At 37.8% G+C, this 13136-nt stretch overlaps 1 protein-coding gene across 13 annotated transcripts in view; it reads right to left on the bottom strand.

The window, feature by feature from the left end:
* Positions 1-13136, bottom strand: part of CACNA2D1 (calcium voltage-gated channel auxiliary subunit alpha2delta 1) — a 539624-nt gene that overhangs the window by 126936 nt on the left and 399552 nt on the right. For all 13 annotated transcript variants that reach the window (XM_040260717.1, XM_040260719.1, XM_040260724.1 and 10 more), the window contains exons 8-9: positions 7450-7519; positions 1053-1103 (exon numbers count right to left, since the gene is read on the bottom strand). In XM_040260717.1, coding sequence (XP_040116651.1) covers positions 1053-1103; positions 7450-7519 — 121 coding nt within the window. The remainder of the gene's footprint in view (positions 1-1052; positions 1104-7449; positions 7520-13136) is intronic.

The raw sequence follows: 13136 nt of genomic DNA, 5'->3' as shown, positions 1-13136 counted from the left end.
AGATTTTAAACTTGTTTACTTCAGGTTATAATGGAGAAATTTTCAAATGCTGACAATATCCTGTGAAATGAAGTTAGTTGCCTATAAAACATGGAATTTTGTTACCTCCAGTGGCAAAGAACAGATGAAAGTGAAAGTGTTAGTTGCTCAGTCATGTCCAAATCTCTGTAACTCCATGGACAGTACCCACCAGGATACTCTGTCCATGGAATTCTCCAGGCAAGAATGTTGGAGTGGGTTGCCATTCCCTTCTCCAGGGGGTCTTCCTGATGTAGGGATTGAATGCAAGTCTCCTGCACTGCAGGCAAATTCTTTTTGCACCACCAGGGAAGTAAGAACAGATGAGGATATAATCTTTTTCTCTCAGGGAAAATAATAAAAACTTTTATACCTCATGTTTTTAATTCTGTAGTATTGCTCTTAAAAACTGAATCTTCATGGCAGGATATAGTCTTCTCTATGTTCTAAAGTTTCAAATTTCAATTTCAATCTTTTTGGAAGATTATACACACATACCTAACTTGAAACAATGTGACAAATAAATAACCAATATAAAAACTAATGAATTTTTTTCTTGTATTTCAGCATTTCCCTTGAGAAAGTTCCAGTATGGACATGTAATATATCTAGTAGTAATCTATTTTGTGACCAAACCCTAAACGATATTTGGATCAAGAGTGACTAAGTGCCATCTAAACAATTCTACATTTTTGGTAGCAGAAACTGATTGGTTTTAGCAACCATGAACTTTAATACTATTTAACAAGCAAAAAGCTGGAAGTAAACTAATAATTTTTCAAAAAGCTTAGACTTCAGAACAAAGTCATAATTTTTAATTCTGACAAAGATTCCTCTCATTTTCAACAAGAGAATTTTCATTTGTTTTGTTACTGTCTTAATTTGATTTCTTTGTCTGCATATAGGCAAAGTCATAATAATTATTCTTGGTTTTTTTCTTCCCCACCTATTTCTAGTCTTAAACTATTACTGCTACCAAAAACCCTTCCTATATTCTCAGTATATAAAAAATAATGTAATGTTTAACTACTTACACATCAACCAGAATAAGCATGTCTTTAGGAGATGCAGCTCCTTGGATGTACCTGAAACAAATACACTCATATGAGTATTTTTTTTTTCTCTGTAAAATCTCAAACACTGATATTTGTTGAATTGCTATTTACTGATCTCTGAGACATTTTCCAAGCATGGCCCTATGTCCTTCCTATCTGGGTAGATAATACTATTTAATTCATGATTCTACAACATCAACTTAAAAACAATATTTAACATAATAGAGATATCAGAGGTATAATATTTGAAGTATGTTTTAAAGGTATTTATAACAAAGGAAAAAGGGATGTGCTTTAAGACTAGGAGTATAAGAAACTAACTTCTGGAAGAGTATTTCCCTAAGGGTGGAAAAAAGTTAACCTAAATTCCATTTTACTGACCGCAGTTTTCAAAATTCACTCTAAGGAATAATAATAAAAATAAATAATAAGATTATGTTATTAATTTAAATACACACACACAAAATTCCCACAAAAATAAACAGGTAGTCTAGGAAAGTGAAAAAGCAGTATCAAATTAAGGGAAATACAAAGAGACAATAAAGTAATTAGAAACAGAGCAATATATAATGTTATTTCTAAGAGTTTCAAGTACTGGTTTTCAAACTTTACAGTATCTAAAAGTCACTTGGAGAGTCAGTTCAAAATGTTGATTGTCACATTAAGCTCCAGTCCTATAGATTCAGAATCTCTGTGTATGAAAAGAAACTCTAGGAGAATAGCTTAGTCACTGTAGACATAAAGTTAACTAAAGGTAAATAACCCCCAAAGCTCATGGTGTCTGGCTGTAGACTGATAGGAACTAGGGGCCTGCCTTCCCTAACAAAAAGACCTGAGTCTGAACTCAATGTTCTACTTATTGTTCACCACTCGAAATCTAACTTCTCAGAAGCTTCCCAGATAACTTGCCAATTAGCTTTCAGACAACATTCAGCACAGTTAGTAACTATTCAGGATTAAATGGTCATGGAAAAGAATTTTTAATTGCATTCAAGTTTCTTTCTCTATCAGAAGGTAAAAGGGCAGGGTTGCTGGGTTATATCAATGAAAGGCAAATCTAGATCATGTCTAGCATGCTGACAAATGGTCCTGGCATGCGTCTCCATGGGAAATTGAGAGGACAGAATTTCATCTGTCTCTTCTGGTTAGGACTTAATTTCTAACTTTCTGCCAAAACAACTGGTTCCTGAACCTAAATCACATCATGGCAGACGGTTTGCCTCCATGCAGCAACCTATGGCTCCATAGCCACTAACTTGGAGAAATACTAACAAGAATAATATGTGGATTAATAGCATCTGGTAATATTATATATGTTTGGTATTAATGTAAATTACTACTAGGATATTTAACAGAGCATTTAATAAGCTTTAAATAACGCTGGACTGGAAGAAACATAAGCTGGAATCAAGATTGCTGAGAGAAATATCAATAACCTCAGATATGCATATGACACCACCCTTATGGCAGAAAGTGAAGAGGAACTAAAAAGCCTCTTGATGAAAGTGAAAGAGGAGAGTGAAAAAGTTGGCTTAAAGCTCAACATTCAGAAAACGAAGATCATGACATCCGGTCCCATCACTTCATGGGAAATAGATGGGGAAACAGTGGAAACAGTGTCAGACTTTATTTTTGGGGGCTGCAGATGGTCACTGCAGATGGTCACTGCAGCCATGAAATTAAAAGACGCTTATTCCTTGGAAGACAAGTTATGACCAACCTAGATAGCATATTCAAAAGCAGAGACATTACTTTGCCAACAAAGGTCCGTCTAGTCAAGGCTATGGTTTTTCCTGTGGTCATGTGTGGATGTGACAGTTGGACTGTGAATAAGGCTGAGCACCGAAGAATTGATGCTTTTGAACTGTGGTATTGGAGAAAACTCTTGAGACTCCCTTGGACTGCAAGGAGATCCAACCAGTCCATTCTAAAGGAGATCAGCCCTGGGTCTTCTTTGGAAGGACTGATGCTAAAGCTGAAACTCCAGTCCTTTGGCCACTTCATGCGAAGAGTTGACTCATTGGAAAAGACTGTGATGCTGGGAGGGATTGGTGGCAGGAGGAGAAGGGGATGACAGAGGATGAGATGGCTGGATGGCATCACTGACTCGATGGACATTAGTCTGAGTGAACTCCGGGAGTTGGTGATGGACAGGGAGGCCTGGTGTGGTGCGATTCATGGGGTCACAAAGAGTTGGACATGACTGAGCAACTGAACTGAACAGAAATATATTTCTTAGAATTGACCATTATGTGTTTAGAATTTGTCTGAATCCGAACACCACGTCCAAGGTAAGAGAAACACAAGTAAGACAGTAGGTGTTGCAAGATGGCATCAGAGGGCAGACACACTGAAACCTTAATCACAGAAAACTAGTCAATCTAATCACACTAGGACCACAGCCTTGTCTAACTCAAGGAAACTAAGCCATGCCTGTGGGGCCACCCACGATGGGCAGGCATGGTGGAGAGGTCTGTCACAGTGTGGTCCACTGGAGAAGGGAATGGCAAACCACTTCAGTATTCTTGCCTTGAGAACCCCATGAACAGTATGAAAAGGAAAAAGGATAGGATACTGAAAGAGGAACTCCCCAGGTCAGTAGGTACCCAATATGCTACTGGAGATCACTGGAGAAATAACTCTAGAAGAATGAAGGGATGGAGTCAAAGCAAAAACAATACCCAGCTGTGGATGTGACTGGTGATAGAAGCAAGATCCAGTGCTGTAAAGAGCAATATTGCATAGGAACCTGGAATGTCAGGTCCATGAATCAAGGCAAATTGGAAGTGGTCAAACAGGAGAGGGCAAGAGTGAACATCGACATTATAGGAATCAGCGAAATAAAATGGACTGGAATGGGTGAATTTAACTCAGATGACCATTATATCTACTACTGTGGGCAGGAATCCATCAGAAGAAATGGAATAGCAATCATGGTCAACAAAAGAGTCTGAAATGAAGTATTGGATGCAATCTCAAAAACGACAGAATGATCTATGCTCGTTTCCAAGGCAAACCACTCAATATCACGGTAATCCAAGTCTATGCCCCAACCAGTAACGCTGAAAAAGCTCAAGTTGAACGGTTCTGTGAAGACCTACAAGACCTTTTAGAACTAACACCCAAAAAATATGTCCTTTTCATTATAGGGGTCTGGAATGCAAAAGTAGGAAGTCAAGAAACACCTGGAGTAACAGGCAAATTTGGTCTTGGAATGCGGAATGAAGCAGGGCAAAGACTAATAGAGTTTTGCCAAGAAAACGCACTGGTCATAGCAAACACCCTCTTCCAACAACACAAGAGAAGACTCTACACGTGGACATCACCAGATGGTCAACACCAAAATCAGATTGATTATATTCTTTGCAGCCAAAGATGGAAAGCTCTATACAGTCAGCAAAAACAAGACCAGGAGCTGACTGTGGCTCAGATCATGAGCTCCTTATTGCCAAATTCAGACTTAAATTGAAGAAATTAGGGAAAACCACTAGACCATTCAGGTATGACCTAAATCAAATCCCTTATGATTATACAGTGCGAGTGAGAAATAGATTTAAGGGACTAGATCTGATAGGTAGAGTACCTGATGATCTATCGACGGAGGTTAGGTTGTACAGGAGACAGGGATCAAGACCATCCCCATGGAAAAGAAATGCAAAAAAGCAAAATGGCTGTCTGAGGAGGCCTTACAAATAGCTGTGAAAAGAAAAGAAGCGAAAAGCAAAGGAGAAAAGGAAAGACATAAGCATCTGAATGCAGAGTTCCAAAGAATAGCAAGAAGAGATAAGAAAGCCTTCCTCAGAGATCAATGCAAAGAAATAGAGGAAAACAACAGAATGGGAAATACTAGAGATCTCTTCAAGAAAATTAGAGACACCAAGGGAACATTTGATGCAAAGATGGGCTTGATAAAGGATAGAAATGGTATGGACCTAACAGAAGCAGAAGATATTAAGAAGAGGTGGCAAGAATACACAGAAGAACTATTCAAAACTGATCTTCATGACCAAGATAATCACGAAGGTGTGATCACTCACCTAGAGCCAGACATCTTGGAATCTGAAGTCAAGCGGGCCTTAGAAAGCATGACTACAAACAAAGCTAGTGGAGGTGATGGAATTCCAGTTGAGCTATTTCAAATCCTGAAAGATGATCCTGTGAAAGTGCTGCACTCAATATGCCAGCACATTTGGAAAACTCAGCAGTGGCCACAGGACTGGAAAAGGTCAATTTTCATTCCAATCCCAAAGAAAGGCAATGCCAAAGAATGCTCAAACTACCACACAACTGCACTCATCTCACATGCTAGTAAAGTAATGCTCAAAATTCTCCAAGCCAGGCTTTAGCAATACGTGAACTGCGAACTTCCAGATGTTCAAGCTGGTTTTAGAAAAGGCAGAGGAACCAGAGATTAAATTGCCAACATCTGCTGGATCATGGAAAAAGAGAGTTCCAGAAAAACATCTGTTTCTGCTTTTTGACTATGCCAAAGCCTTTGACTGTGTGGATCACAATAAACTGTGGAAAATTCTGAGAGAGATGGGACTACCAGACCACCTGACCTGCCTCTTGAGAAACCTATATGCATGTCAGGAAGCAACAGTTAGAACTGGACATGGAACAACAGACTGCTTTCAAATAGGAAAAGGAGTATGTGAAGGCTGTATATTGTCACCCTGCTTATTTAACTTTTATGCAGAGTACATCATGAGAAAAGCTGGGCTGGAAGAAGCACAAGCTGGAATCAGGATTGCCAGGAGAAATATCAAGGACACCACCTTTATGGCAGAAAGTGAAGAGGAGCTAAAAAGCCTCTTGATGAAAGTGAAAGAGGAGAGTGAAAAAGTTGTCTTAAAGCTCAACATGCAGAAAACAAAGATCATGGCATCTGGTCCCATCACTTTATGGCAAATAGATGGGGAAACAGTGGAAACAGTGTCACACTTTATTTTGGGGGGCTCCAAAACTACTGCAGATGGTGATTACAGCCATGAAATTAAAACACACTTACTCCTTGGTAGAAAAGTTATGACCAACGTAGATAACATATTGAAAAGCAGAGACAACACTTTGCCAACAAAGGTCCATCTAGACAAGGTTATGGTTTCCCAGTAATCATGTGTGGATGTGAGAGCTGGACTGTGAGGAAAGCTGAGCACCGAAGAATTGATGCTTTTGAACTGTGGTGTTGGAGAAGACTCTTGAGAGTCCCTTGGACTGCAGGGAGATTCAACCAGTCCATTCTAAAGGAGATCAACCCTAAGATTTCTTTGGAAGGAATGATGCTAAAGCTGAAACTCCAGTACTTTGGCCACCTCATGCGAAGAGTTGAATCATTGGAAAAGACTGTGATGCTGGGAGGGATTGGGGGCAGGAGAAGAAGGGGACGACAGAGGATGAGATGGGTGGCATCATGGACTCAATGGACGTGAGTCTGAGTGAACTCTGGGAGTTGGTGATGGACAGGGAGGCCTGGCGTGCTGCGATTCACGGGGTTGCAAAGAGTCGGACACAACTGAGCGACTGAAATGAATTGAACTGAACAAAAAGTGAGCAATAACCTATATGTCCATTAATAGAGGATTTTAAAAATAATTTACCATTTAGTCATTCTTTTAAAATGATGTTAAATGTGTTCCTTATGAAAAGGTACTCAAAGGTATTGATATGAAATAGTAGCTTACAAAGCAATATACTGTATAATAACATGCATAGCCATTAAAAAATATATAGCCACACATTACATACATTAAAAAAAATCAATTAAATATATAAGTTTAACAATTATTTCCCAATGAGGTTAATTATGACTTTTTTTGAATTCTTCTACTTATATATTAGGATGAGTTTCCTTAGAAGGAACAATTAAACTTTCTTTTTGGAAAAATGAAACCTAAGCAATATGTCTATAACTAGAGGTAGCTCTTTCCTTGGGGCTAGTTCTCATTAATTTACTGCCAGAGGCAAACTATCTTCTACTCTATCTGGACACTTTGTTAGAGCCCTACTACAAGGAAGTGGGAGTATTTCAACAGAAATCCCTAAAAGCTAAAAGAGATTTAGAGATGACATTATCTAGAAATTTAAAGGAAGTCCACTTCAAATGCATTTGATGAATCAGTTCAACAATATCCATTATCAGTGCCCACTGAACTCATCATTTTCATTTAACTTTATTTTTAAAAGTAGAAGTGTATCCAAAATGCAAATGTACAGAAGAAAAAAAAAAAACACTAGAGCTCTATAATAATCAGACAATATTACCAGTAATAATAGAACGAGTCCCTCCAACTTTTACACTAAAAAATAAAATAAAATAAAAAATAAAACCTATTTTGTCTTTTTCATCTTTTAATTATTACCCAAACATTCTTACCATGGTCTCCTGCGTACATCATAAAGGTCAATCTTGTTTGGAGTTCTACTGTTATCTACCCATGGAGAAGCTTTTAAAAAAGAGAGACAGAAAGAATTAGAACAAGAGAAGTTCAATTTAAAATAGAGAATTAACACCAAAATATTAGATGTTATCTGGGAAAGTAATATTTTTAAAAGTTACAAAGCACTAAGGACACATTCCACCTATCCACAGCAATGTTAAACTGGGAGATACCAGAGTTTTATGCCTTTAATCTTTTTCTTTTTTAAATGGAAAACAACATAGCAATACAGAAGAAAGTGGCTTAAATCATCTTTTTAATATTATTTCAGAAATAAACTGTAGGCATAAGGATGTTCAGTGTGCCCACGAGTATGTTTCACCAAGTATCCAGAAAATATACATTTTCTTTCCTCTCTACTAACAGAAAAATTTAACTGAAAATTTATTTGTCACTGATGAAAATTGTACTTTACATTATTTGATCCTTTTATTTTCATTCAATGTTATACTATCTTGGTCTATAAAAAGACTGTTTTTCTTGGATTTTTATCATACAACAGCATAATTTTTCAACCTTGTTGTTGTGTTGTTCGGCCATTAAGTCATGTCCAACTGTTTGCAATACTAGGAACTACAGCATGCCTGGCTTCCCAGTCCTTCACTGTCTCCCAGAGTTTCTCAGACTCATGTCCATTGAGTCAGTGATGTCATCCAACCATCTCATTCTCTGTCACCCCCTTCTCCTCCTGCCCTCAGTCTTTCCCAGCATCAGGGGCTTCTATAATGAGCTGGCTCTTCCAATCAGGCAGCCAAAGTACTGAACGTCAGATTCAGTCCTTTTTGTTGTTCAGTCACTCAGTTGTGTGACCCCATGGGCTGCAGTACACCAGACTTCCCTGTCCTTTACTATTCCTTGAGTTTGCTCAAACTCATGTCTTTCCAGCAAGAGAAAGGCTGGAAAGCCCTCAGTTTTTCCCAGCATCAGGGTCTTTTCCAATGAGTCAGTTCCTCACATGTGATGGCCAAAGTATTGGAGCTTTAGCACCAGTCCTTCCAATGAATATTCAGGTATTATTTCCTTTAGGATTGACTGGTTTGATCTCCTGCTGTCCAAGGGATTCTCAAGAATCTTTTCCAGCACCACAGTTCCAAAATATCAATTCTTCAGAGCTCATCTTTCATGGTCCAGCTCTCTCATCCATACATAACTACTAGAAAAACCATAGCTATGACTATATGGACTATATGGACCTTTGTTGGCAAAGTGATATCTTTGCTTTTAAATACGCTGTATAAGTCTGTCATAGCTTTCCTTTAAGGAGCAAGTGGCTTTTAATTTCACGCCTGAGGTCACTTTGCACAGTGATTTTTCAGCCCAAGAAAATAAGATCTGTCACTGCTTCCACTTTTTCCCCATCTTTCGCCATGAAGTGATGGGACTGGATGCCATGATCTTTGTTTTTTGAATGTTGAGTTTTAAGCCATCTTTTCCACTCTTCTTTTTCACTATCATCAAGAGGCTCTTTAGTTCCTCTTCACTTTCTGCCATTATAGTGGCATATTTGATAATGGCTAGTTCCTTTAAAATTATAACTTAAAAACTAAACTATAATTAACATAACTGCACCAAAAAAAAAAAACTTTTCCTGATATTTATTTGAATGATGTGAAATAATTCAAGTGCATATTTGAGAATCTTCTATTAACAAATAGTAGATGTTTCAGAGTCTTTATCATTTGGCAGTAAATAGAAAAAAGTGTGTTTAACTGCTTTTAAAATGTAATTATTTTATACTATTCCAATTAACTATAAACTTACTTTAATTAAAATACTTTACAAAGCTTTACACATACACACACACCCCTTTGACCCAATGGAGAACAATAAGTGCTTATGAATTGGATGATAATTTTATGTCGAAGTCCTTTTCTCCTTGAACACACTTAGACATGTAACTCTTGGGAAAATTCCAAATAATACTTCATGTGATGTACATCGCTCAATGTATTTTGCCTTTTATTGAGAAATGATGAAAATTATGTACAACTTTTCTGAGAATCATGTTTATTAGCTGACTAAGACAATTTAGTTGGCTTAAAGCTCAACATTCAGAAAACAAAGATCATGACATCTGGTCTCATCACTTCATGGGAAATAGATAGGGAAACAGTGGAAACAGTGTCAGACTTTATTTTGGGGGGCTCCAAAATCACTGCAGATGGTGACTGCAGCCATGAAAAAGATGCTTGCTCCTTGGAAGAAAAGCTATGACCAACCTAGATAGCCAGCATACTCAAAAGGAGAGACATTACTTTGCCAACAAAGGTCCATCTAGTCAAGGCTATGGTTTTTCCAGTGGTCATGTATGGATGTGAGAGTTGGACTGTGAAGAAGGCTGAGCACCAAAGAATTGATGCTTTTGAACTGTGGTGTTGGAGAAGACTCTTGAGAGTCCCTTGGACTGCAAGGAGCTCCAACCAGTCCATTCTGAAGGAGATCAGCCCTGGGATTTCTTTGGAACGAATGATGCTAAAGCTGAAACTCCAGTCCTTTGGCCACCTCATGCGAAGAGTTGACTCATTGGAAAAGACTGTGATGCTGGGAGGGATTGGGGGCAGGAGGAGAAGGGGATGACAGAGGATGAGATGGCTAGATGGCATTACTGACTCGATGGACACGAGTCTGAATGAACTCCGGGAGTTGGTGATGGACAGGGAGGCCTGGCGTGCTGCGATTCATGGGGTCGCAAAGAGTCGGACACGACTGAGCGACTGAACTGAACTGAAGATAATTTGGCCAATTAGGATTTGTCAAAAATATATATTACTGAGCCTCTCCTTGACTGTGAAATGGCTTTCTTATTAGCACCTACATAATATTTATTCATTTAAAATAACTAATCACATTTATAAGAAACAGCTAAGTTTAAATATAGCACTGTCTCAACAGTATGTACTGATACAGTATGCAACTGAAATGGCAAATTTAGTTTAATTATTCCCATTAACATCTGCAGAAACTTAGAGTTAGTGAGATAAATTATGACTTTTTTTTTTTCCTTTTTGTGGTAGTGCTAGAATTCAGCAACAAGCACACAGGCAGACATTTCAGTTCATATTCAACTATTACGTAATTCCTCAAGTCTGGGTCTTTGTAATAACCTCAAATTTATCGCATTCTTCTTTCAGTAAAATCCTAGGCTGGTTGTACATTTATTCCCTCTTAACTCCAAATTCACTCTCTTGTGTTATGAAAATGTCTCTTGGTCCCTTACATATTTTTCTTTTACCTAACACAGACAATTTAAGCTTTCTCAGCAGATGATGAAGAAAGACCTTGTGAGAAAGGGTTTCTACATCCTGGTCTGGTCTGTTTGCTCCACGGCTCTGGCAGTAAGTGCAGCTTTCCTGGTGTGGCTCTGGCAATAGGCATCCTCCAGAGCCCATGCACAGCTTCTCCAGAACAAGGCTATGGAGCGCTGTCTGGCTCCCCAGCAGTACCCTTGGGTATTTTTTTGTGGAGAGCCTCTGCTGAGACATCTGCAACTCAGAGGGTGAACTTCCAGCAAACTCTGTGACACTGCAGTACCTCCTCTGCCATTTGATGGGCCAGAACCATGTTCTCTGTAAAAGGATCTGCATCTCAGTCCAGGGGCACTTGGGGACCAAGGTCTCTTCCTTTGGTTACCTATTTCTGCCCTATGGGTGGTAGTTATACAATATTGTATCTGGAATTCCTGTATGATTTAGACTTATCCCTACTTCTAGCCAATTCCTCTTTAATCCCTGCCAAAGTTTATATTATGTTAAAATTAAATAATGTACTTTCTTCTATGATACTAATTAGTTGATTGTAAAATCCCCTTGTGGTACTTATATGGTACATTATTTATATAGGCTCAGAAAGGAAGGTCAAATAGTAAAAAAAGATAATAACCATATATTACAAATCCCTGGAATAATCAGTTTCATACTGAGGTTCAATGAACACTGCGTAAAAGAAAATCAGAGTTTCTACAAACCCTGCAAAAAGTGAAATGTTGCTCATTTTAAAAGTTCTTTTGGCTTTCCAATAAGATTTTGGAATGGCAGGAGAAAGAAGTAGAAATGAAAGCCTACTATGTGGGCATCTCATTTCTGAAGGCCATCATTAATGGTGATAATGATCACTTGTTTTTTTTATCTTGATAAAAAATGAACTGTGGGTGTATCTTTGACTAAATCTACCTGATGGCATTTCTACTTTATATGACTTTTAGGGTGTGCTATGTCAGTGATCAAACCATTGATTTGAAGTTTTTACCTATATGTTTGGAGAAGGAAATGGCAACCCACTGCAGTACTATTGCCTGGAAAATCCCATGGATGGAGGAGCCTGATAGACTACAGTCCATGGGGTCGCAAAGAGTTGGACACGACTGAGTGACTTCACTCACTCACTCACTCACCTATATGTTAACTCAGAATACTGAAATATTCTTGAGAAAGTATGCACACTGTTGAGCCATTTTCTAGTAAATATGCTTAAAAATAAGAGCATTTCTGCTAGGAAGTAAGAAAGTACAAAATAATGAACTGAGGGCTGATTCTCTGGTAACACCATTTTGAATGACATCTAATTGCATGTACAATTAACAAGTTAAAATGCATTTTTAAAATTCAAAAAGACTTCATATTTTTAGTCTCATGGAAAGAAAAAAAAAGTAAGTTTTCTCCTACTAAAAAATGCCTGTAAAAGACAACTGTCATTCTATTGCTTGGATCTCTCTTTCTTTCTCTCTCTCTCTCTGTAACACACACACACACACACAGAGTTTACCTGCAGTTACTTACATTGCCATGCTTTTTTTAAAAGGGAATATGGAAATAAATTCTGAAGAAAGACAAAATTTGATAGCTGTTGTAATCTAGATTAAAAAACCAAGTTCTCTGAGAGAACAAAACAAAGAAAGACTTCTCTGGGGAAAGCCAAATGTATTCTATTTGGAATTATGGATAAGTTGTATATGACTAGAAATGGGGCTCTGGGATCAAAGCATATAGGGATAGGAACAATGGGGCAGGTTGTAAAAAACAAAACCAAATAAATACTAAAGGGGGTAAAAACAATTTGGAGTTCATGGAGAAGGTTTAACTGTACAATAAGAGGTAAAACTCAAAATGTAGATTAGGTTAGATTCTTTGGATGGCCTGAAGCCACATTAAGTGAGCCAGATGTCATTTAGTGAACAATCCCAGACAGCTGCATTTTCCTAGAGAAGTGATAATCTAAGTTAACTCCAGATAACTTTTTAATAAATATACTAGATGTCTCTGCATTGCATGTTAATATGTTTAAGACATTTCCTGTCTCATCTACCTGTGAGCGTCTTTAGAGCAAAATTCTCTCCTATTGGTACCTGAATCCTTAGGAACCTCAGTTCCTTCAGAAACAGCAGTTTTGCTAGTTCTTATGTTTTCCTCCTTCCAACTTACACTTGAGTATATTGACATATTTAATCAAATTCTTTTTAGATTTTAATATTGTTTCTAAGAAATTAGACTTGATGTTCAATGATAGTATTGTATTGGTTTGAGAGTGCATTTGGCGTCTGTATGTTCATATGTCCAGAACACTTTTCTAATTTAGATAAATAAACATTGGAAATTCATACAGATATAAGATGCTGGGAGGGATTGGG

This window comes from Oryx dammah, unplaced genomic scaffold, assembly GCF_014754425.2.
Source record: "Oryx dammah isolate SB20612 unplaced genomic scaffold, SCBI_Odam_1.1 HiC_scaffold_18, whole genome shotgun sequence".
Lineage (NCBI taxonomy): Eukaryota > Metazoa > Chordata > Mammalia > Artiodactyla > Bovidae > Oryx > Oryx dammah.
This window is presented reverse-complemented; position numbering and strand designations above follow the sequence as displayed.